This window comes from Physella acuta, unplaced genomic scaffold, assembly GCF_028476545.2.
Source record: "Physella acuta isolate Inbredline_101_S28 unplaced genomic scaffold, ASM2847654v3 ptg000878l, whole genome shotgun sequence".
Taxonomy (NCBI): domain Eukaryota; kingdom Metazoa; phylum Mollusca; class Gastropoda; family Physidae; genus Physella; species Physella acuta.
The window spans coordinates 137716-160850 of NW_026732395.1; the positions used below are offsets into that span (position 1 = coordinate 137716).

General features: G+C 33.8%; 1 protein-coding gene and 1 long non-coding RNA gene across 2 annotated transcripts; both read right to left on the bottom strand.

Annotated features, from left to right (window-relative positions):
- Positions 1 to 16: 16 nt before the first annotated feature.
- LOC131952598 (uncharacterized) lies at positions 17 to 2202 on the bottom strand. The gene is made up of 3 exons (XR_009388549.1): positions 1979 to 2202; positions 1122 to 1237; positions 17 to 994 (listed from the first exon to the last, which is right to left on the bottom strand). It is a non-coding gene; the product is annotated as an uncharacterized LOC131952598 (long non-coding RNA).
- A 12920-nt stretch (positions 2203 to 15122) lies between these two features.
- On the bottom strand, positions 15123 to 22926 carry LOC131952594 (uncharacterized). Its single transcript, XM_059315342.1, has 6 exons — positions 22840 to 22926; positions 19768 to 19982; positions 19095 to 19139; positions 18229 to 18330; positions 17475 to 17521; positions 15123 to 15905 (listed from the first exon to the last, which is right to left on the bottom strand). The coding sequence occupies exons 2-6, from the start codon at positions 19844 to 19846 to the stop codon at positions 15477 to 15479; spliced, it is 702 nt and encodes a 233-aa protein (XP_059171325.1). The 5' UTR covers positions 19847 to 19982; positions 22840 to 22926; the 3' UTR covers positions 15123 to 15476.
- Between the last annotated feature and the right edge of the window lie 209 nt (positions 22927 to 23135).

The window sequence follows — 23135 nt, forward strand, 5'->3', positions numbered from 1 at the left end:
AATGAGCCAAAGCACAATTTTACCAAAGTACAAAAAGGGAGACAAAAAGTTAATTTACAGTCATTTTTAAAAAATCATAGAAAATCAACTAATTAAGCCACATTAATAATATAAATGTTCTAAGAAAGGAAATTCAAAGCATGTTAATATGAAATAAGCAGGTAAAGAATTAATAAAGAAAGTAATTAGCGAGACCAGATTCAGCAAGGTCAGTTTATAAAAATTAGAAATTTCATCCTTTTTCAAAAAAATGATTAAAAAATATTTAAGTAAGGTATCTCAATAAATTTTACACCAACTTAAAGCACATGATGTTCTTAATATATAATAAACACAGAAACATAAAATAATCATTCTGCAAAACAATACAAGGCATCCTTCCTTAACGCCCAAAATCAAGAATTTTCATTACCTAACATTTTGCAAAAAGTGTTCTTACTTTTAAGAAAGTAATATAAATTGTGTAGGAAACATGATAGCATTACTTTGTTATGAAAAACTGAATAACTCTACTATTTCTTTACTTATATACTATAAAAAGAAGAAATTCCATGCATTTTAAAAACTGATGAAGTAAGATAACTAAACTAAAATTCTTTTTAAATGACCCTAATAGAGTTGTGATGTTCATCTAGTTTTGTTACTCTGGTTCCTAATCATGACTTGTTTAGCATAAATTTACTTGTTACTAGTATATTTATTTCTTCTAGTTAGTTATTGATCAAAGTCAACTTCTGGAAATGTCTAGGTCCTAACTTATACAATTATCAGAAATCTTAGAGCAGGTTCAAAAAGACAGGTCAATATTCTGATTGGGAAAGTTCTCTATGAGGTTGGGTAGCATTTTAATTAATAGTCAAAATCCTGGTTGAGTTTGTCTTCTTCATGGTTTGGAGTAGCATTGTAATAAATGATTGTGAACTGGCAGCACAGATCAAATTATGGAATCGTAGTAGTAAGGGATCCTTCCATTGGTCCAGAGTATAGAAAATGTCTGTGAATTAAAACAATTAATTATACTGACTTATATAGCAGGCCTGTATATCTTTATACCAACTTAGATATCAATCATGTAACATTACATCATTATAAATAATAAGCAAAGTGCATACAATACTAACATTTGACATATGGTTTCCTTCAAAAGTATTCAGGAGTCCTGTTGTTGCTTACACAACAATACAAATTGTTTGGTAGGCCAATGAGTTTCCCCTTTCTTTTATGCTAATATCTTGCTCTGTAAATAGAATAATAATAATAATAAAAGTAATGCTGCTCAATGCTTTTTAGATATTAAATGTAAGCACTATAGATAGTTCTACTACTAAATATTATTAATATGAAAGCAATAGTGAATCTAACTAATCTAAGTAGATCTAGACTAAATCTAGAAACAACTTTGGACTAAACTATTATGGAAGGGGGGTTACATTTTATTTTAAGTCGTCTGTACAATAAATCTAGAGATAAAAAATGTAAAAGATCGTAATATTCTAAAATTTAATGTAACTGCTGCACATATATAGAATAGTTAACTATTATTAAACTAGGAAAGACAGAAAAGCAATGCTACAATAAATTGAAAGTATGCTGTTAACCGCTGCGGTAATATAATAGTTGAACCCGACACTACGCGAAAGTAAGAAAAAACATGGCGGACAGTCGGCTTGAAATATCGACAAAATATTGATAGTTTAATGGGCCGATGTTATTAACTAACATAATTTACTAAAACAAATTAAATTCTATCATCCTTTTAAACATCTTTTTGATTTAATTGTGCATTCCTTTTTTATTTCAGTGACCATAAATTAAATACAACGGACTTTTAAAAAAGGCTAGATAATTTTTTGGAAAAAATTTTTTTAAGCGTGGAGCAATTACCGATAAGCGGACACTAATATTCAAATGTATTAAAGCAGCAGTTAATCATAAATAAATAGAATATAGCTAGTAATATAATGTGCATTCAACTTACCTGCACGTGCTTTTAAATCCACTGTAATCAACGAATAAACACAAAATCTTGCTCTGAACCGAGGTCGGGTGTTCCGGAATTCAACAAAATCTTGACTCAAGCCGGCGAAATTTAGATGCGGGTCGTCGCGATTTGTATACATTGGTTTCATTTACTGCGGTCCGACCCCATACATGGAGTGTTCATTAAATCGTAACAGTTTTATGGCAAATTGGATGCCCTTTCGGAATATGCAACTTTGGCGGCTGTAAAATTATTTTTTCATGGAAAAAAATCATTTTAAAATTTTAAATTGAACATTTTTAGCATTTAATTATATTATACAGCTGGTAAAGTTATACCATCTTACAGAGCTACCATTCTTCTTTCTAAATCAGTGGTTTCTAATTGCGTATGTGTTATGGGGTCGGACCGCCGCGCGATGCCGCAACGCGACCAAAAATTAAAAAAACCGGCTTAAATTTTTCGGCTCATTTAGAATACCTACTTGTATATTTTAAATAGAAAATTTATGTTATCTTTAAATGGCAGAAATTAGTTAAAATTTAATTTTTTGATTGTTGCATGTTTTTTTTTTTGTTACTGTTTATGATTAATATTGATTTGAAAATGCTTATCTGTACTACACATTACAATTTAATGTTGATTACGACTGTGATTATACCAGTGTTTATATCATAACTTATCAAATTTATGAAAATTTACTGACTGTAATTTCATAACAAAATTATATGACACAAGTAAATAGAACATCATCTTGTTATAATGAAACAAATAGGAAAAAAAAGTATATATTGTCAATCATGATATTATGTTGGACACAATATGTATGAACTCTTATCGATCTTTCAGTATTGCTTTCATTCTGTTTCCTTAATTCTACTATAATGTGCATATTTTAATTTCTGTATAGCTCATGATAATATTCAACTCAATACTTATGACATGCTAATATAATCAGGCCTTACTCTGGCTAGTAGCAAAAGGGTTAATGGTGAATAGACACTGTTCTGTTTTTTTTCTTTGTTAAGCACTTTGTTGTTGTTAATAATTGAATAATTGCTGTGAGATTTAAAGATCCTTTAGTTGTTTTAAAAAAACATGTCTTGGTTACTCACTTTCTCTGTATTTTATTCAGGAAATCCTTTTTTTGTCATTGAATACTATTTTCAGCTGAATTTTTTTTAAGAACAGAAAAAGAACATCTTATGTTAGTAATTTTTATTTTTCCATACCATTTTCCTATTTCTTTAAATTTCATAATCCCATTTGGAAAATGTCTGGATAGTTGAGCAGTTATTCAGGCAAACACAATACTTTGACCCTGTAACTGGCACATAAAAGTGTTAATTTTTTGTGCTCAGTTAAACCGTGGCTCATCATATACACTGTGACTGGCCAGTAATGTTCTCACATCATGTTCCTAAAAGCTTGGGAGACTTATGAAATTTATGTCAAATATTCACAAGCCAAGTTAGTACAGAGCTAATTTTAGAAGGTTCCCATTCTAAAAACTGCTAATCTTATTTAAAATAGCTTCTAATCTAACACAGCTTACCTGATATAATAGGTTATAACTAATTTTCTTAATTGGCTTACAATGCTGTTATTGTAATTATAATATTTTATTTATTTTGTCAGGAGACCTGTTTTTGTTACCTTACAATTCTAACCAAAACATAATATCCACTTCCCAATGCCTACTGATATCTCATTAGAGGCCACTTCATCGAGATATCTTAGATATAATTATTTATTTGTTTGTTTGAAAGAAAAACATTCCTTCAAAATAAAACTGTTGAAAAATGTCTTTAAAACATAACCAAACTGTACATTGAAATGTTTCAAATATAAAATTATTTGTTGTTTAATTCATAATTATTTGACTTTTTAAACACACTGCTTTTTTTTTAGAAACGGTTAGAAACGGCTGATCTGTTTGGCATTTAACTGTATATAGTGCACAGAATTGTGTTGCTAGTAAAAATCAATTTTTTTTTTCTCTTTCACTAACCTAAAAGCATTTTCTAAGAAGCCAAAACCTTCAGACTATAAAAAAGCTTAACTACCTTCCAAATAGATAAAAGCTTTTTAAAAAAAATGTTTTGTGTGATTATATTGGCACCAGTTCTAGTGCAATATGTTGTTATTTCTTAAAACTTACAGTGTAGAAACCACCTCTTACACACCTGTATAATACTGTACAGTTTTTATTAATAGTTTTAAATTAAAAATTAAACTATTTAAAAAAATAATACTAAACATTTTAATATTTATATTGTTTAAACTACCTTATTAAAAAAACTAAAGGAAAAATTATGTAATATATGATTAAAATGAACACAATGGCTTCTTAAATATTTGTTTAGCTATTAATTACTGCTTCAGTAAAAAAAAAAAAAAAACAGCAATTTTATAGACAACCCATGTGAGGGTTCATAAGTCATCCTTGAGTCAACCCAGCAGTATTTTGTACCTGATTTAAATCATAGAAATCACCCATAGAAATAAAAATCAGCTTGTTTTTGTGTTGGACACTCAATATTTTAATTATCCCTGGTACCTAAAACAGATGAGCTCTACTTCATCTGGTCTAAGAAAGATCACATTTGATCATGTACTTTACTTTCAAACCACTCCCATGTTGACACTAACATTGTTGCATTGTTTTTTATTTTATTTTTTGTTTACAAATGTGTATTTAATGTTGCTGTGTAATCTGTATAATACAAACAGATCTTATTTCTGGCATTATATAACTTAAACAGTGAAAATAAATAAATCATCAACATTTTTTAGCTTCCTATTTTATTTTATTATTTTATTTCTGAAAGCGTTTTAATGACTGAGGCAATAGTGAATATCAACTTACTTCGCCTGACACGAAACTCTAAAACATTTTTAATGAAACTTGTGCGATTGGGAACATAAAAAATACGAACATTTTCAAATGTATTTAAGTGGGTGATCTGGCTTTTGGTCAATTAAAGTTTATTAAAAACCTTATATAGAAATCCATTAAATACTATAAAATATTAGATATTTTCCCCTTTCGTGCCTAAGAAACATCGGACAGATAAATCTGAGTTCAACTGTTTAAATGATCACAGGATACAGGGGGATAGTGTGGTCAGCTTCCCCCGCCCACACCTCACGTGTGTATTTAGACCAAAGGTGGGCCACCAGCCTTGTTAGATTAAAGTTCAACACATTGTCCAAGCCGCGTTTAGAAAAACCAAGCGGTTTGGTGAAGTGACAGGAAGGAGGGATGAGTTATGTTCCAGTGGAATCAAACAAAATTAAAACCGCTTTAAGTTGATTCTTTAACATCTATATATATAATTCTCTTCTTAGAGACGCTAGAAAACAAGTTGCAAGCTCGCCTTGCAGTCACCTCTCTTCCTCTATATCGCTACCCCCCCCCCATTCCCCCCAAATGGTCTGGTGAGCTGTGGTCACGCTAAATGTTTACCTTCATAGAGCCGGGTTTAGTTACGGCTATTAGGGGCAGATAATTTAGTTTGAAACGATTTTTAACTTAGGGGAGGTAACTACGAGGGGGCTGCTTTCACGGGAGGGGGGGGGGGGGGAAGGGGGAGGGAAGGGAGGATAGTGTTTTAAAGCAAATATTTTAAGTGGCAGCATTGGTACTGTCGAATTCACAAATTATGAATCACTGAAAAGTAGAAAAAAACAACTTAATAGCGGCGTATGATACACCGCGGGTCGGCTCGTATTATATAAAATGCCTCGCAACAACCCCCCCCCCCCCCATGTATTCTGTTTTTACACACTTGCAGGGTAAATATATTACAATTAACTGTCTAGATTTATAACAATTATTATTATTATAGAAGGGCCAACACTGTATTTAGATTTCTAAATTAACAACACATTGACCTAGCCACTTTTAGAACTATGTTTCAGCCTGGCGTTAGGATTCGTGGAGGGGGGGGGGCAGAGTTTCTTCCAGGCATCTCTTCGGGGGGGCGAACCCCCCCCCCCCCCCCCCCCGAAAATTTTTTACCGCCCCCCCGAACGAAATGAAATTTATATAATTTATATAGAAAATATATACTTTTAACAGTGTCCGCCCCCCCCGAAGAAAGTTTACCGCCCCCCCGAAGATTTCAAGTGCCCCCCCCCCCCGGAGAAAAAAGTCTGGAAGAAACACTGGGGGGGGGGGGGGGCTGGAGAGCGAGGTTCTAGTCGAATATTACACAATTCAAACAAGTTATAGTTGAAAGTATAACAAATCCTAAATTCACATATTTCATTGGTATATTGAATCTGACAAGTTATCACTTTTAAAGGCAGATTGACTTAAAATAAATTAGTCAAATTAAATCGTCAATGGAAGGGGGGGGGGGGGGGGTTGCAGAGCAGGAACGTGTATCCACTGACCAGTGTATCACAATCATTGATCTCACTGACCATTTTATCGCACAATCATTGACCTCACTGTGCACTGATGTACTAAAACAATCATTATACTCATTAACCAGTGTATCACACAATCATTGATCTCAGTGCAAAGTGTATCACACAATCATAGACATCACTGTAAAGTGTATCACACAATCATTGACATCACTGACCATTTTATCACACAATCATTGACCTCACTATGCAATGATGTACCAAAACAATCATTGACCTCACTGCAAAGTGTAACACACAATCATTGACCTAATTGACCAGTGTAACACACAATCATTGACTAACCAGTTTATCACACAATAATTGACTGACCAGTGTGTCACACAATCATTGACCTCACTGACCAGTGCATCACACAATAATTGACTGACCGGTGTATCACACAATCATGTAACTTATCATAATAACACTTGTAAAAAAATCACCTTTGATCAACTGTATAAAACCAACCTGAGTAAAGCTGGGCAACTCTTCTAGTCTTCGACTAGGGGACTTTCGGTTTAGGTTTCTTAGCCAATCTCAATCAAAACATTTTTACTTACTAGTAATTTAATATGTCACATATTGTTGTCTTGGGCATTTGTAAGTTACAGACTTGAAACTACGTCACTTACCACGTGTTTAGTTTTGAGTCCCTGATTGGTTGTTCGGTGTTTATTTCATCTTGTCTAGTTCGTGTGCTCAGGTTGGCTGCTCTCTAGGTGGAGAAATGTAAACAGACCTGGTTGACCACTGGGTGACCCAAGGTGGCGCTGACGTGTATGGCGTCATCGGTAGGCGTGGGCGTGCTAGGCGTGACTTACTTGACCTGACGCTTCTTACCTGGTGTCGATGACGTCGCTTGACCTTTGAACTGCCCGTGTTCAGGGGCGGGTGTACATCACCATGTACATTTATATAATCATATTAAATATTTTTTAATCTTTAAAAATATATGGCAAGCGCTAAAATTATAGTTACATTTTCTTAAACAAAGTCGTTTGGAAAACATCGATTACACTCGGTTACAGATTTTTTTTGTATTGAATATAAGCCGTTGAAAAGCCAATTAGAATTATTTTGTCAATTGAAATATTTAAAAAACAACCTTCAACCCACCCACCCCCCACCCACCCCCGGAGTGGCCAGGGAAAGTAAAACAATGAAAGTCACAACCAGTGTTTCTTCCAGACATTTTTCTCCGGGGGGGGGGGGGGGGCGCACTTGAAATTTATTGGGGGGGGGGGTACTTTTAAAAGTATATATTTTCTAATAATATAAAAATCATTTTGTTCTGGGGGGGGGGGGGGGGGAAGTAGACTTTCTTCGGGGTGGGCTCCGTTTTTGACCATTGAATATTACCATTCATTAATTAGTAATGTATTTAATTTTTTTTAGTAATTGAACCTAAATCGTAAATAAAAAACACAATCATCGTGCGGCACTGACCAGCGACAACAGCTTCAAACGTACTGGAGGCGTAAATTTGTTCTCGAACCTATAAAAACATAGGCAGATAATTGAGAGAGGGGGAATTATTGTAATGGGGCAGATTGCCATGGGGCTACGAAGGGGTGAACGGAAAAAAAGTCACAGGAAAAAAAAAAACACAGAAAAAAAGTCACAATTTTATGCTAGGAAAAAAAGTCACAGAAAGAAAGTCAAGATGAAAAATTTTTATTGGAAAAAAAGTCACAGAAATAAAGTCACAGAAAAAAAGTCACAAACATCTTTTCAGAAATATTTTGATTTATTGAAAATTGTAAAATTGTGTATGTTTATTGTTATGGGTTGTATTTTGGAACCATAAAAGTAAACATTCGCACCATGCTGTGCTTTTCAGTGCACCGCAGTGTCTTATTATAAGTATTAGAGTAGGGTTTGTTTATATAGCGGCATAGAGCTATTTTATAATTGCCACGGTTTTTACTCTTTCGCATAACTTAAAGAAAATATTAAATACACGCAAACTGCTAAAACGTATTAAAAAGATTAATGTCAAATATCATTTTCGTTTAGGCTCCAAGAAAAAGTGGATACATTTCAATAACATAATAACAGCAGGGTAGAAAAATCAAATTAACTTAACTCTTTTCTAATTTTGACAAAGGAGGTAATTTAAAAATACATTAAACTCACGCTAATAAAAAAATGTGAATGCAAATATACGTTCGTCATAGAAGGAACTTTGTGTTGCAATAATATAATTAGCAAAATGTGAATGCAAATTATTCGGATGTGTAAGAGGAAATTATTGTTAGAAAATTATAATTAGCATGGATTGATAAAAGGCAATCTTTTATTTATTTTATTCACTGAATGTAGGCCCTACTGTTTATTACTTATAATTTTTAATCAACTATTCAGCACTATTATAGGCGCGTCATCACGTTCATTAGGTGCGCAATGGTTTTAGTTATGAAACTTTATTGTAAATTTTTAAAATTTAAAGTACTGGAAAAAAAATTAGGGGTTTTATAGGAGAGGCGTAGCAAGGGGGGGGGGCATATGTCCCCGGGTGCCGACCTTAGGGGGTGTCAAAGTTGGTTGGAAGAAATATGCGAGGGGGGTGGTGGAAATCGAAAGTTTTAGGGAGGGGGGGTGGGGAGGGACGGGTGCAAATCGAAAGTTTGAGGGGGGTGCAAATCACCGGAAAGGGCGCGATTTGGCGCTACGGGCTAGACTGTGAGCAATATGCCTTTATGATTGCATTTAAATTGTGTTTATGTTATGAGTGTTGTGTTTGTTTTTTCGTTTGTGTTTTTTTGCGTTCGTTTGTGTTGTGTTTAGTTTTGTTCTGTTCCCAAGTTGGTACATTTAAAAAAGATTTACCGTGGCGGAGCACGGGATGCAGCTAGTATTAACTATAGACGTTAAAAGCATTATGGTTTATAACAATTGTAAGTAAAAAACACTCTAAGATAATTTACTCAACAATCTCAATTTTTGTTACGTATTTTGTTAAATACGCGGTAGAAAAGTTAATTATTAAAGAAATTTAGGTTCATCATTGTGTTTTGCATATGTTTTGCCGTAGGCCTTGTCCGAACATTTTGTGTGTTGTTGACGTTTTGTGTCAATGACAGCCTTTGAACCTTGTCGGCTTTCTGTTTTGATCCTATGTTTTGTTATGCAATAAGCGTGATAAATGTGGGCAGTAAAGGTGGTTGAACTAAGCATAATTATTGTTGCGATGAGTTGACAGCAGTAAGTCAGATGAATTTACCATTTCACGGTAATTTAATGTTACCATTTTTGAAAAACACGATGAAAACCGTAGACGCTGGAACATTCTATTAAATGCTATTAATATTATGTTCAACATAATTACAATCTACATACTTCATACTAAATAGTTTTAGATGAATTATAAAATTTACCATACGTATGCAACCTACACACATTACATTACATTTAATTAATTCTAAGCTAATTCGCACTCGCCGAAAATATAATTCAAAAAAACTATTAACAAATTCCATTCAAATATATATTTGTGACTTTTTTTCCTGTGACTTTTTTCCTACTATCTTCGAAGGAAAGGGGGATATTTTGACATGGTTTGACAAACACGTGAAACTATTGACATACTATTGAACCGTCCAATTAAGGAAGTTAATTTAGCTGATAGAACTCTTGTATCAACAGAAAGTAGGATAGATCAAACAGGTCCAATATTAGTGCCGCCATCACCACCTGGGGACTACCGGCAAGACAATGCCACGATATGACGTCACGCTGGTCGCTTCTTGCCACCTGATGACGACATTCAAACCACGGTATCTGATGACGACATTCAGGCCACACCACCTGGGGTCCGTCAAGGTAAGCCACACGTATTTTTATTTAACCACCTGGGATCCGTCAAGGTCAGCCACGCGTATTTTTTTTTCACCACCTGGGATCCGTCAAGGTCAGCCACGCGTATTTTTATTTCTCCACCTGGGGTCCGTCAAGATCAGCCACACGTATTTTTATTTCACCACCTGGGGTCCGTCAAGGTCAGCCACACGTATTTTTATTTCACCACCTGGGGTCCGTCAAGGTCAGCCACACGTATTTTTATTTCACCACCTGGGCACAAACAAAACAGTGGACAAACAAAGATGAGCCAACCAATCAGGAGAGACTGATACATCTAATGAATCAAGGAGCCTTATATAAGACCACTCATTAAAATATCCCATCCAGACAATCTCTACTGCCACAGAGACTCGTGTCCAGAAGTCGTCCTTATCTGTAAAAGAAAGAAAACACTTTGCATTAAATTATTAGACATCAGGTATGTAGATTTCTGTGATTTACTTAAGCTTTACACCTTTTATAAAACCTCGGTTATTATTAGATATCAGGTATGTAAAGATGGATATAAATTGTGTGTAATGTAGGGCCTACTTAATTATTAAGTTTTTATTGATTTTACGCGCTTGATTTATATTATAACAGCTTGTCATATTTTTTAGTTGTGGTGTAAGTATGTTATCAATTTACAGACAAGTCTGTAAAGATAGATACAACATTGTATTTTATTAAAACTAATACAACTAACATAAAATTCAACATTTTGGTTGTGTTTGAATTGATTTCAACCTTTGCTCTGCAGGTCCCAAAAATGAACAGAAACTTTACCCACCACCTTCTGTTAACGTACAAAAATATCGAGAGGGTCTCTGATTTCTCAATCGGCATTCCACTACCTGACTCTAAGAAAAGTCATAGTGAGCTCAATGAAGAACGGTAAGATATGTTTTTAATAGATAGGACTTTAAGTTGTGTTATTTAGTGTATTAATTGTTTATCAACGATGCAGATATTTTGTAAAATACATTTTATTATGCATGTACGTTGTAATAGATAGTTCAATGCACCAAACAATTTATATTGATTATCAGTTACTTGAGCGTATAGTATATTTTACGCATATAAAAGACAACGTCGCATTTATTAACTTCTGATAAATTAAAGATAACCAGCACTATTTTGTTTACTAAACCGTCTACTATTCACATTTTATTTATAGAAGACACCAAATGTATCTACATAGCACCAAAATGTATTAAATAAAAATAAATCCTTAATTTAAACAATTTGTGCAATAAAAAAAAACCAAAGGACTGATAAATATGTTTATAGAAATGAACAACTTTTTACTTCATTTAATTTATAAAGCTAAAATATATTAATCAAAATTAACGGTTGGCCTATTTTTTCACAGCAAAATTGTCCAGGGCCAAGCCCAGAGAGGAAAAATACGAAAACTATCATCGTGTAACGATTACACGGTGAACATTCGAGAAGAAAACATGTACCACACTCTGGTCATGGCTCTAGTAGAGGGGGAGCTTGAATTGGTCAAGCAGTTGTTGGACGCTGGGGTCGACCCCACTGGACCAAGTGACCAATACTTTGAAACTGATCTGTCTGGCCCTGACCTTAGGTCCTGATGTTGTAAGAATGGTCATCAACTATGGGGCACTCAAAGGCTGCAATAGGTAGGTCAACATAGCTTCACATTTGTGATTAACTATTAACTTTGGAACTAAAATGTTATTGTTTTGTACAATTTTAAAACAATATGTTTGTTTAACTCCTATATTTCTAATATGCTCAGATATTTGAAAACATGGTACTAAACTTTTTCTATAATTATTTTCCACGTTTACTTATTTGGAAAAATGTTACTAAAGAATTTTAAAATTATTTTTCACGTTCAGTTTTTTTGAAAACTTGTTACTAAGATATTTCTAAAATTATTTTGTAGGGTCAGTTATTTGAGAATCTTCATGACGCTATTTTTCTTACAAAAGCCACAAGATCTCTTGGACGCCATCTTTGAATCAGATCTGGAAAATGCCACCCGAGGATTAGACGACTACATGTCGTGGACCTTTCCCCTAGAATCCATGAAAGCTGCTTTAGAAAACTACGCGTTTATGGAGAAGGTAAACCACATCAAGCGGCTCATCTCACGGCCCAAAAGTTTATTTTCATTGTCCAAGCAGGCCGTTGTCCAGTGTCTTGGGCCTATGCCGGCTAGACGAGAGAAAGTACAGCAACTGGCCGTCCCAAAACTCGTCCAACAAGACCTCTGTGATGTGGATCAGCTCGATCTGACCATCCGACCACACGAAAATCTCAAGTCTGTAAATTTAGTAGAACGGTGTACTGATTACAACCCAGATGCAATGCTTGAGTTTGAGACTCAATTTAATATTTTGTGATTTAATATATGCCAGCTATATGTATACCATGATTTTAATTATTTAAACATATATTTAGTTTCTTTTGTATGCTCTAATATAATACCATGTGTATTACTTTTTTTCAAAAGGCAAATATTATCGAATGTAAAATAGTGTAAAAAAAATAATGCTTTTAAATTACCATATAGTATTTTATTTTTTTTAAATTATGCTTCCATCATTATGCTGTTATCTTTATCTGTAATTCTTAACTTTTTTTTTCTAAATAATGTAAATAATTTTGCATATTTAATTGGAAAATTCAATAAATACATATTCTTGTTTTTCTAATAAAGGTGTGTATGTCTATTTTTATGTTAGCTATTTTCTAGTATTAAAAATTAAAACAAATTTGTGATATAAATGACCTTCATTGAATTCATTCACAGAGTTCATTCAGGCTGATTGATCTTGCTATTGCAACGATTAAAATATCTCTCAATAGGCCTATATATGTACACGAGATAGTAACTTCCATATTCCTTAACATTTCCTGACTTTTTAGCTACAGAAAAACACAATGCTGCAAATCTAAACTTAAAGTTAATAAACTTTAATGATTATACGAATCAGATACATTTAATCTTCCTTTTAGCTACAGATATAAAGTTAAGTCTATAGGGCAAGTGAAGTAGAGTTTACTTGTTTCTGTGACCTCGGCATATGAAGAGATAGTGTGGTCAGCACTATGCCCAGCCGCCTTTACTTTTCCTAACGTGAGTTAGGTACCCATCAGAGTTGGGTGGACTCTGGGACGGTCTACTGACTTGAACCCGGATTCGAACACGAGACTTACGGGTCAACAGATGAAATAAGAGAGTTGTCATCAAAATATGTCTACATTTAATCTAAAGGAAACTACCGTGGCTAAGACTGCAAGGATAAAAATAGATTAAATTATTTAAATATCTTTAGTTAGACATGTTTTAAAATACTCGTAACAGACGTGGACGAAATAGTGTAAAATGTGGGAACGTCCTAAGCATGTAACAAACGTTTGGTCAGATTTATGTCCCCTGATAAAAAAGGGCAAATACTAGAGCGTTGGAGTGAGGCATTTTATTGGTTGTTCTGTTTGTAGTCATAAAGCTAATGTGAGGAAATTTTTGTATGAGAATAAATTTACATAAATTCAAAAACACAGTTTTAATGTTGATATTGTTCGAAAACAATTTACAGTTTTAATGTTAATCTTATTCATGAACAATTTATGGTTTTAATGTTAATCTTATTCAAGAACAATTTGTGTTTTAATATTAATCTTATTCAAAAACAATTTACGGTTTTAATATTAATCTTATTCAAAAACACAGTTTACAATTCTAATGTTATCTTTGTCACGAGCAAACCTGTTTGAAGACAACAGGAACTATAATATTTAAAAAATCAACACTAGGCATACAAATTAAACATGCGGCAAGCCTAAAACTGGGAACACGTAGCGAGCCTTCAACTGGGAATATGTAGCGTGCCTTTAACTGGAAACATGTAGCGAGCCTATAACTGGGAACATGTAGCGAGCCTTTAACTGGGTACATGTAGCGAGCCTATAACTGGGAACATGTAGCGAGCCTTCAACTGGGAACATGTAGCGAGCCTTCAACTGGGAACATGTAGTGAGCCTTTAACTGGGAACATGTAGCGAGCCTTCAACTGGGAACATGTAGCGAGCCTTCAACTGGGAACATGTAGCGAGCCTTTAACTGGGTACATGTAGCGAGCCTTTAACTGGGAACATGTAGCGAGCCTTTAACTGGGAACATGTAGCGAGCCTTTAACTGGGTACATGTAGCGAGCCTTTAACTGGGAACATGTAGCGAGCCTATAACTGGGTACATGTAGCGAGCCACAAAATAGAAAGATCTAGCAAGAGAAAAACTAGGAACATATACAGTAAGGAAAACAAATGTATTTTACGTTGAAAAACTTCTATTTATTTATTAATATGCAGTCATCATAGAAACAAAGATTACAAAAGTTGAAGATTGAAACACTAGGTACAACACAACAAATGCTGCACTCAGCTAAACTGTTTGCGCGTAGATTATAGTTGGTTGTGGTTAGTGATAATAATATTTAATCAACCTAGCTGTAAAGGTACTTAAGTTATCGTGTTCACAGACATACACATATACATGCACACATATACACACAAACTTATACGGACAAAATTGCAAAACTATGTTTTTCCGACTCAGGGAGGTGTAAAACGTTGAGATTTATGAAAATCTCGATTTCGATTTTTTTCACGATTACAATACTTCCTCTATACTTCGTATACGAGAGAGTAAAAAGTAACAAAATATTTTGGAACTCCAAGAAGTTTAATAATCATGCACTAAAATAATTAACTACATTGTACTGGAATTATGTACTAAATTTAAAACGATTACAAATGATCATGGTAAATAACTTTAAGTGTGTATTATGTATTATTTATATATTTATACAAAAGTTATGACTCCACATACTAAAATACACTAACATAAAAATATTAAAATGACTCCTACTTAAGCAAGATACCTTGACTGCACAATTTGAATTAAAAATTAACATACGTAGGGTCATGTTTGTATTAATAAAACATCTATTATTACATTTACTCAAAACAGCTACCTTAATTGTCATTGGTCTTTATATGAATAATACAATTTATCATTGTTTTTGTACATTCACAAAAACAAATATGTATGATTGTTTAAAATGTAAAGCAGTTTTTTTACACAATTGTATACATTAAAAAGATCTAGTATTTAATAAAGTAATATTTTATTGTCAGCATCTTTAAATTGCTTCCAGTGATTTGTATAATTAAATCATCTTTAATTTATCTGTACTTATGACCTAAAAACTTCAAAGTCAATCATTTCCTTTAGTGCTTTTGCGTTTCTTTCATTGAGGCCATGTGGCTCCAATGTGTTGTATTCTTCAATGTAATGTTGCTCTTTATCGTGTAACTCTTTCAATTGAACATACTCAAGTACATGAAAGCTAAAATGAGGTTTTTTGCACTCTCCCCTGAAATGTCTATATAAAATGTTGTTTAACTTAGATGCAGAGATATTATAAACATGCATAGACATCCTTTGATAGATATCAATAGTACTCCCGACGTACTCTATCTCACATCTTTTGCATGTTATTTTGTAAACACACGGAGCTTCTTTAAGTGCTGGGCCGGTACCATCCCAATAGCTCTCAGCAACATTTTGTTGATATTTCGAGTGTGCCTCTCGTTCAAGTTCTTTTGTTAAGGTATTATCCAGCTGAAAACAAAAACAACCTCTCATAATTTCAAAATTATAATATATACGCATACATGTTTACACACAAATATAGCATAACTGTATATATTTATATATTTATTATTCACATGTAACAAATTAATTAGTTGAAGAGTTGCATTCCTTAATTTACATGTTTACACACAAATATAGCATAACTGTATATATTTATATATTTATTATTCACATGTAACAAATTAATTAGTTGAAGAGTTGCATTCCTTAATTTAAAAGGCTCATGTTTTTGCAGTTACATATTTAATTTTTAAAAATTTTTTAGATTGTTTTGGACACATATTGTATATAAAGAAAACTTTCAAAGCTATTTATTTAACAAATTAAGCTTGCACTGAGCTGGTTATAATAAAAAAGAATAATGACAGTTTCACAAATAAACAAATAATAATGATAAAATCTGATGATAATCACAAAGTTTATCTTTAAATCTATATTGTTACTAAAAGCACTCCAGGATATAATTTTTCCATTATATAAAATAATAGGGCGGAGAGAAGAAGAAAGATTTGAGAAAGTTAGAAGGTAGGAGAAAAAGAAAGATAAAAAGCTCTGCTTGAAACTCTGAGAGCGAGGTGATGTTTGCAAAATATCATAGGCGACATTGATTTTTGCGTTTAATTCATATTGAACATTTCTAAATTATAATAAGGATTCACCGTACCTTTAAACAAGACAATTTAAAATAAACTGTGAGTGAACTCCCCTAAACTTTCTCGAATATTCTTATATAAAACAACAGGGGATGGGAACTCGGATATAGACATGATTTTAATCCATTTTAAATACTTAAACTTTTTAAAATAGAATAGAATCTCATAGAAAAAAGAATTGCGCACCAAGCAAACGCCAAATAAAGATGTTCATAATAGTGCGCAATATTATTAGTACTTTATAAATTTACATGCGTTTTTTGAGAAATCGGAAGTAGCGTAAATTACTACTTCCGTTCAACGGAAATTAATCAAAATTTGATAGAAGGTAGGGAATTAGATCTTTTACTTACATGTGAAATTTGATTTATCTATCTGAAATAGTACTCAAGTTATAGGCTTTTGAAAAATTCAAAGTCGAAAAAGTACCACTTCAGGTTATCGGAAATCGATTAAAAGGTGATAGGGATCTACGATTTTAATAAAATACTTATATATGAAATTTCATCAACCTAGCTGTAACGGTACTCAAGTTATCGTGTTTACACACACACACACACAGACAGACATACACAGACACACAGACATACGGACAAGATTGCAAAATTATGTTTTTCCGTATCAGTGAGGTGTAAAACGTCGAGATTTGCAAAAATCTCGGTTTTTTTTTTGCACGATTACAAGACTTTCTCTATACTTCGTATGTTCGAGAAAGTAAAAAAAAAAAAGATTAATGTTCAAAACTTATTTTGTGACAAATCTCATTTATTCAAATCAATGCTTGGTAAATAACTCATTGGTCTACAATCAATATGATGGATAAAATAATCTGAAAATGAAATAAAGAATTATTGTGAAAATTGGGTTTAAAAAATGTACTTACCGATGTCTGATTTTTATCTTTAGCTTTTTCCAAATAGTTTTTGTCATCTAAAGAAAAAAAAAATGATGTGTTGTAGTAAAAATGTCGACTGCACTATATGTAAATGTATCATAACAAATAAAGATATTTTGCTAAAGTGTGTAAACCAGATCTCATACTATAAAAACTTTAAGGGTAACATGAAGATAAAGATGATAAAAGAGGTGAATGGTACTAAAACAAAAATATAGCAATCTGATCCATACAATGCATTGGGCCGTTAACAGGACCTCTGTCCAAGTGTGAATTATAGACTAACAAATTATTTTTGTTATTCTTGCTTATTTATTATTATTCTCGATTAAAATTAAGTAGGATGAGTAAAACAAAACAATTCCAACTAAAATCTAGATCAAAGGCTATCAGCATCTTGCCGGTCGTGATCCCCTTTTCATTTTAGAAAACAAAAAACCACAAATTGAGAAGCGACCCCATATGATTAAAATGAAACTCGTAGAAGTAAACAAAAATCAGAAAATGTTTTAGTTTGATTTTACTCAAATTTATGTTAAATGGTCAACATAATACGATGTCATTTACCAGTTTCAAATTTCGTGTGTGAATTTTTGTTAAAGCCATTCTCAACATAATGTTGTATTTCGATTCTTTTAAATGAGTGAAACATAGCTGCTAGAGATACTTTGACATGCCCAGTGCAGTGAACACAATTTTCGAAAGGCAACCTTCGGCACAGTTGGGAATAACAGATACATACCCAAACTTAGTTGTGAGATCATTGTTTCATCATACAAGCCACGTTGCGAGGAATTGACCTGCAAATCCAATAATTCATCTGGCAAGCTATGGGGTTTGCTGGCTACATAAAGGGAAGAAAATAATTATCATATTATGAAAAAAAATAGATGAACAGGCTAGACTATATATATATATATATATATATATATATATATATATATATATATATATATATATATATATATATATATATATATATATATATATATATATATATATATATATATATATATATATATATATATATATATAAGCTGGAGAGAATTGATGTTGAGCTTAAAATTATTTGGATCTCATTGACTAATATCGTGAAGGTAATTTTCGTAATTTTCGTATCTACAACAACGATTATGGCCAGCAATCTTTTTGTAAACATTGATATTTAAGTAAGTTGCAGAATGTTTAAGATTGTAATAAATTTAAATTCAAATAATGCTTTAACTTTCTTTAATTAAACTGTACCAAGAAAGTGATTGAGTTTAGCATTGTCATACAGTTTGTGCTCTTCGATTTTTAACAAGTTTAATTGGACCAAATTTGAATGTGGTATGTAAATATAGCCTATTCTATACTTTTTACATTTTGTGAAGCAGAATTATTATAATTAATAATAATGCATCCCTTACCCCTGAAACTGTGGACAAGAAAATTAATGTTAAAATGATTAAGTGAATAACATATTTCATAATCCTAAAATAAATAAATCTATTGAAATTGGACTGATAAAACGAAGTCTTGCTAGAACTATGCTATTTTATTTACATCTGAAGAAAAATAAAACTAATGAGGTTAGAACATTTTTTTCAATAATTAATAAATCCTTACCTGACCTAATCTGCTCCATTGTTTCGGCCTCATCAACAAATAATGCTATGGAAAGAAAAGTGAAAATATAATAATAGACTAACTTTTTAAAATAAAATGTTTTTAATGGCGAATTTGATATATTCTACTTTACAATATGCATACTACTGTAACACCCGTTGTGTTAAAAACATATACGTGGTTTTATAAAATCTACATATTTAATAAAATATATTCTCAATGTTTTCTCTTAAACAGTCAACCATTAATTTTTATTCTGTATCTAGAATTATGAATGTGAGATACATTTACAAAAGTTAACGTATAATCTTCATAATTTAAAAAAACATATTCTCAATGCTTTCTCTTAAACTTTCAAGCATCAGTGTTTTTCTCCAGACTTTTATCTCCGGGGGGGGGGGGGGGGGGTGGGTGGGGGTAGGGGGGGTTGAACTCTTGAATATTTCGCGGGGAGTGGGCGGACTAAAATTTCCGGTAGATGGGTACTGTAAATTTTTTTCGGGAAAGGGGGGGGGGGGGTGGGGGGGCAGTAGACTTTCTTCGGGGGGGGGGGGGGGGGGGTGGGGGCGGTGCCTCCCCGAAGAGATGCCTGAAAGAAACTCTGTCAAGCATTAGTTTTTATTGTGTATATAAAATTATGAATGTGAGATAAATTTACAAAAGTTAAACGTACGAGATTTTCTTCCATAGCCATATTCATCAGGCTCATCAGGATCAAATGCCTGGAGAACTCTAAATCCTTTATGGGCCATTTTGTTTCAATGGATGTTGTATGATCCTTACATGTTCAGAGATTTGGAGAAAATTCCATCAGTTATTTTTAGCAGACAGAAAATGATAGTTTATTTTTAGACCGCACGAAGCATATTTTTTACAGATTTGTTTTATCTGAAGTACAAACGTTTCAAGGTTTAGGTAGATTTAGACATACGGCTGAAAGGAATAAAAGAAAACACTTTACCAGTATCTTCTATATTAGCTTATAATTTCGATCTCTTAATGACAATTATCTGCCCATAGTCGACTATGAAACCTACAACAAATAAACCGGGAGTAATCTCCCCTAAACTTTATCGAATATTCTTATATAACACTTCGGGGGATGGCAACCAGAGTTTCTTCCAGGCATCTCTTCGGGGGGGGGGGGGGGGGGGGCTTGGCCCCCCCCCCCCGAAAATTTTTTACCGCCCCCCCGAACGAAATGAAATTTATATAATTTATATAGAAAATATATACTTTTAACAGTGTCCGCCCCCCCGAAGAAAGTTTACCGCCCCCCCGAAGATTTCAAGTGCCCCCCCCGGAGAAAAAAGTCTGGAAGAAACACTGATGGCAACTCGGGATATAGACACTATTTAAAATCATTTTTAATTACTTAAACGTTTTAAAATAGAATAGAATCTCGTAGAAAAAAGAATTGCACACCAAGTGAACGCCAAACAAAATGTGCATAATATTGTGCGGGATATTTTTAGTACTTTATAAATACGGCTACTGAACATTACCCCCCCCCCCCCCCGGAAATTACCCCCGGACATTTCACCCCCATATTTACCCCCCGGAGCAATTACCCCCCTGTCTATTCCCCCCCCCCTCTCAAGTTAGAATCCTAACTCTAACTAGAATTCTATACCTATATACTACTTTAATCCAAACCTTAAAAAAACAGAACAAAACCTAAGCATTCACCTTAGCCTAAAACTTCACACAAAACCAAAACCAACGCTAGACATTGGATTAAGACTAACCCTAACCCTAGCTCTAACCATATCCCTAGCCCTAACCCTAACCCTAACCTTAAACCTAGCCCTAGCCCTAAACCTAGCCCTAACCCTAACTATAACCCTAACCCCAACCTTAATCCTAACCCTAACCCTAAACCTAGCCCTAAACCTAGCCCTAAACCTAGCCCTAAACCTAGCCCTAAACCTAGCCCTAACCCTAGCCCTAACCCTAACCCTAACCCTAACCCTAACCCTAACCCTAACCCTAACCCTAACCCTAACCCTAACCCTAACCCTAACCCTAACCCTAACCCTAACCCTAACCCTACCCCTAACCCTAACCCTAACCCTAACCCTAACCCTAACTCTAACCCTGTCCGGGGAGTGGGTAATGTCCTACTGATCGGGGGTAATTGACAGGGGGGTAATTGACAGGGGTGTAATTACTCCGGGGTAATGTCGGGGGGGGGGGGAATGTCGGGGGGGGGGGGGGGGGGTAATTGACAGGGGGGAAACATACGTTTTTATTGAGAAATCGAAAATAGCGTAAATTACTACTCCCGGTCAACGGAAATTATTCACAATTTGACAGAGGCAGAGAATTAGCTCTTTTACTTATAAGTGAAATTTCATTGATCGATCTGTAATAATACTTAAAAGACAGGCTTTTGAAAAATTAAAAATAGAAAAAATTCCACTTTCGGTTATTGGAAATCGCTGTAACGTTGATACGAATCTACGAATATGATATAATACTAATAGATGAAATTTCATCAACCTAGCTTTAACGGTACTCAAGTTATCCTGTTTACAGACACACACATACACACACACACATACGCACTCATAGACATTCGGACAAGATTGCAAAATTATGTTTTTCCAACTCAGGGAACTGTAAAACGTCGAGATTTGCACGATTACAATACATTCTCTATACTTTGTAGTATACAAAAAAGTAAAATTGAATAGTGAGTAACTTCTACTTTACAGCCTGCGACTATACTCTATACGAGGCGGATTGTTCTCTCGACTGTAGCAGCCAATGTGTTAATCAGCAATGTGATCACATGTCAGGGTACGATGGGGGAGGAGGACGGAGTCCCCCCCCCCTAAGGTAGAGTCGCCTGAAAAAAAACTCTAAATGGGACTTTTGTCATGTTTGATATTAGGTGCAAGGTTTAGGGGTATGGCTACCACTACATTTAGCATCAATGTGCAGTAACTACGTGTATATCAAGCTAAAAGTCGATTAAAATGCGGAGATCAAGCTAAAAGTCGATTAAAATGCGGATTCTGGATTAAAATCCGTTTTCAGTGTCATTTTCTTGTCTCCGGTTCAATTTGAAGTTAAGTTGATGATTTTGGTTTTGGTTTTAATTTAGAGAAAAGAGATAACACTATCAACCTAGCGCCCGTTGCATCCTTTCTCAACGGGCCATTTATCTCGTACAAAATAATTACAAAGCACCAAAATCTATTTTTCTATTTTGCAATGTACAACGGTCTAAAACTATAAGGATCGATAGAAATCGATTTTTCAATATGATCGATAGTTCGTAAAGCCGATCGAAACCGAAACCAAAATAAGTCAAAATAGTGAATGGCATTCTTAGAAATAACATTAATAGGCATTTGTTTATTTGGAAATAATACAAACTACAAATAATATTGAACACATATAGTGCTGGTAAGTAGGTCAATAAACAGTTCTATGGCTCATGCAGGTTTTATTGAGCCGTAGAATTGGTTGGTGACCTACTTACCAGCCCTATAACTACAACCAAGACAAGCTTACAATATTATAAATTATCGCAAAATTAAGTCACTTTTAATCAGTTTTACCGCAAGTATAGCAATGATATTTCACTCGAAATGTACCAACTTCGCCATTTTGAATTTCTATCTAGCAAGCAACATACTAGCCGTTAGAAGATAAAATTGACATACATTTGAATCTCAAAAGCTTTTTTATAAATTGGTAAGCTCATCATTTAGGCCTATGAATTAAAACATATTACCTTTAATTCCAATCGTTTAGGTCTTGTTTAAACGTGCGACTGGTTGTCCCTATTCTTACCTGCGGCCTCTAAATAAGTAATCTTGTGCAATGGGCCAGGACAAAGCTGAGTACTGTCGAGGTTACCCGGATATAATGCCTGCTTCTTATTGGCCGTTAAGGCTAGGCACTATTGACCAGTAGGCTCGGTTTGCACATGCAGAATGTAACATCAACAATACACGTGTAATCAAAACAAATATAATCATGCATATATTATACAAGAAAAGTATGCTTTTTTTCCTGAAAAAGTTAAGT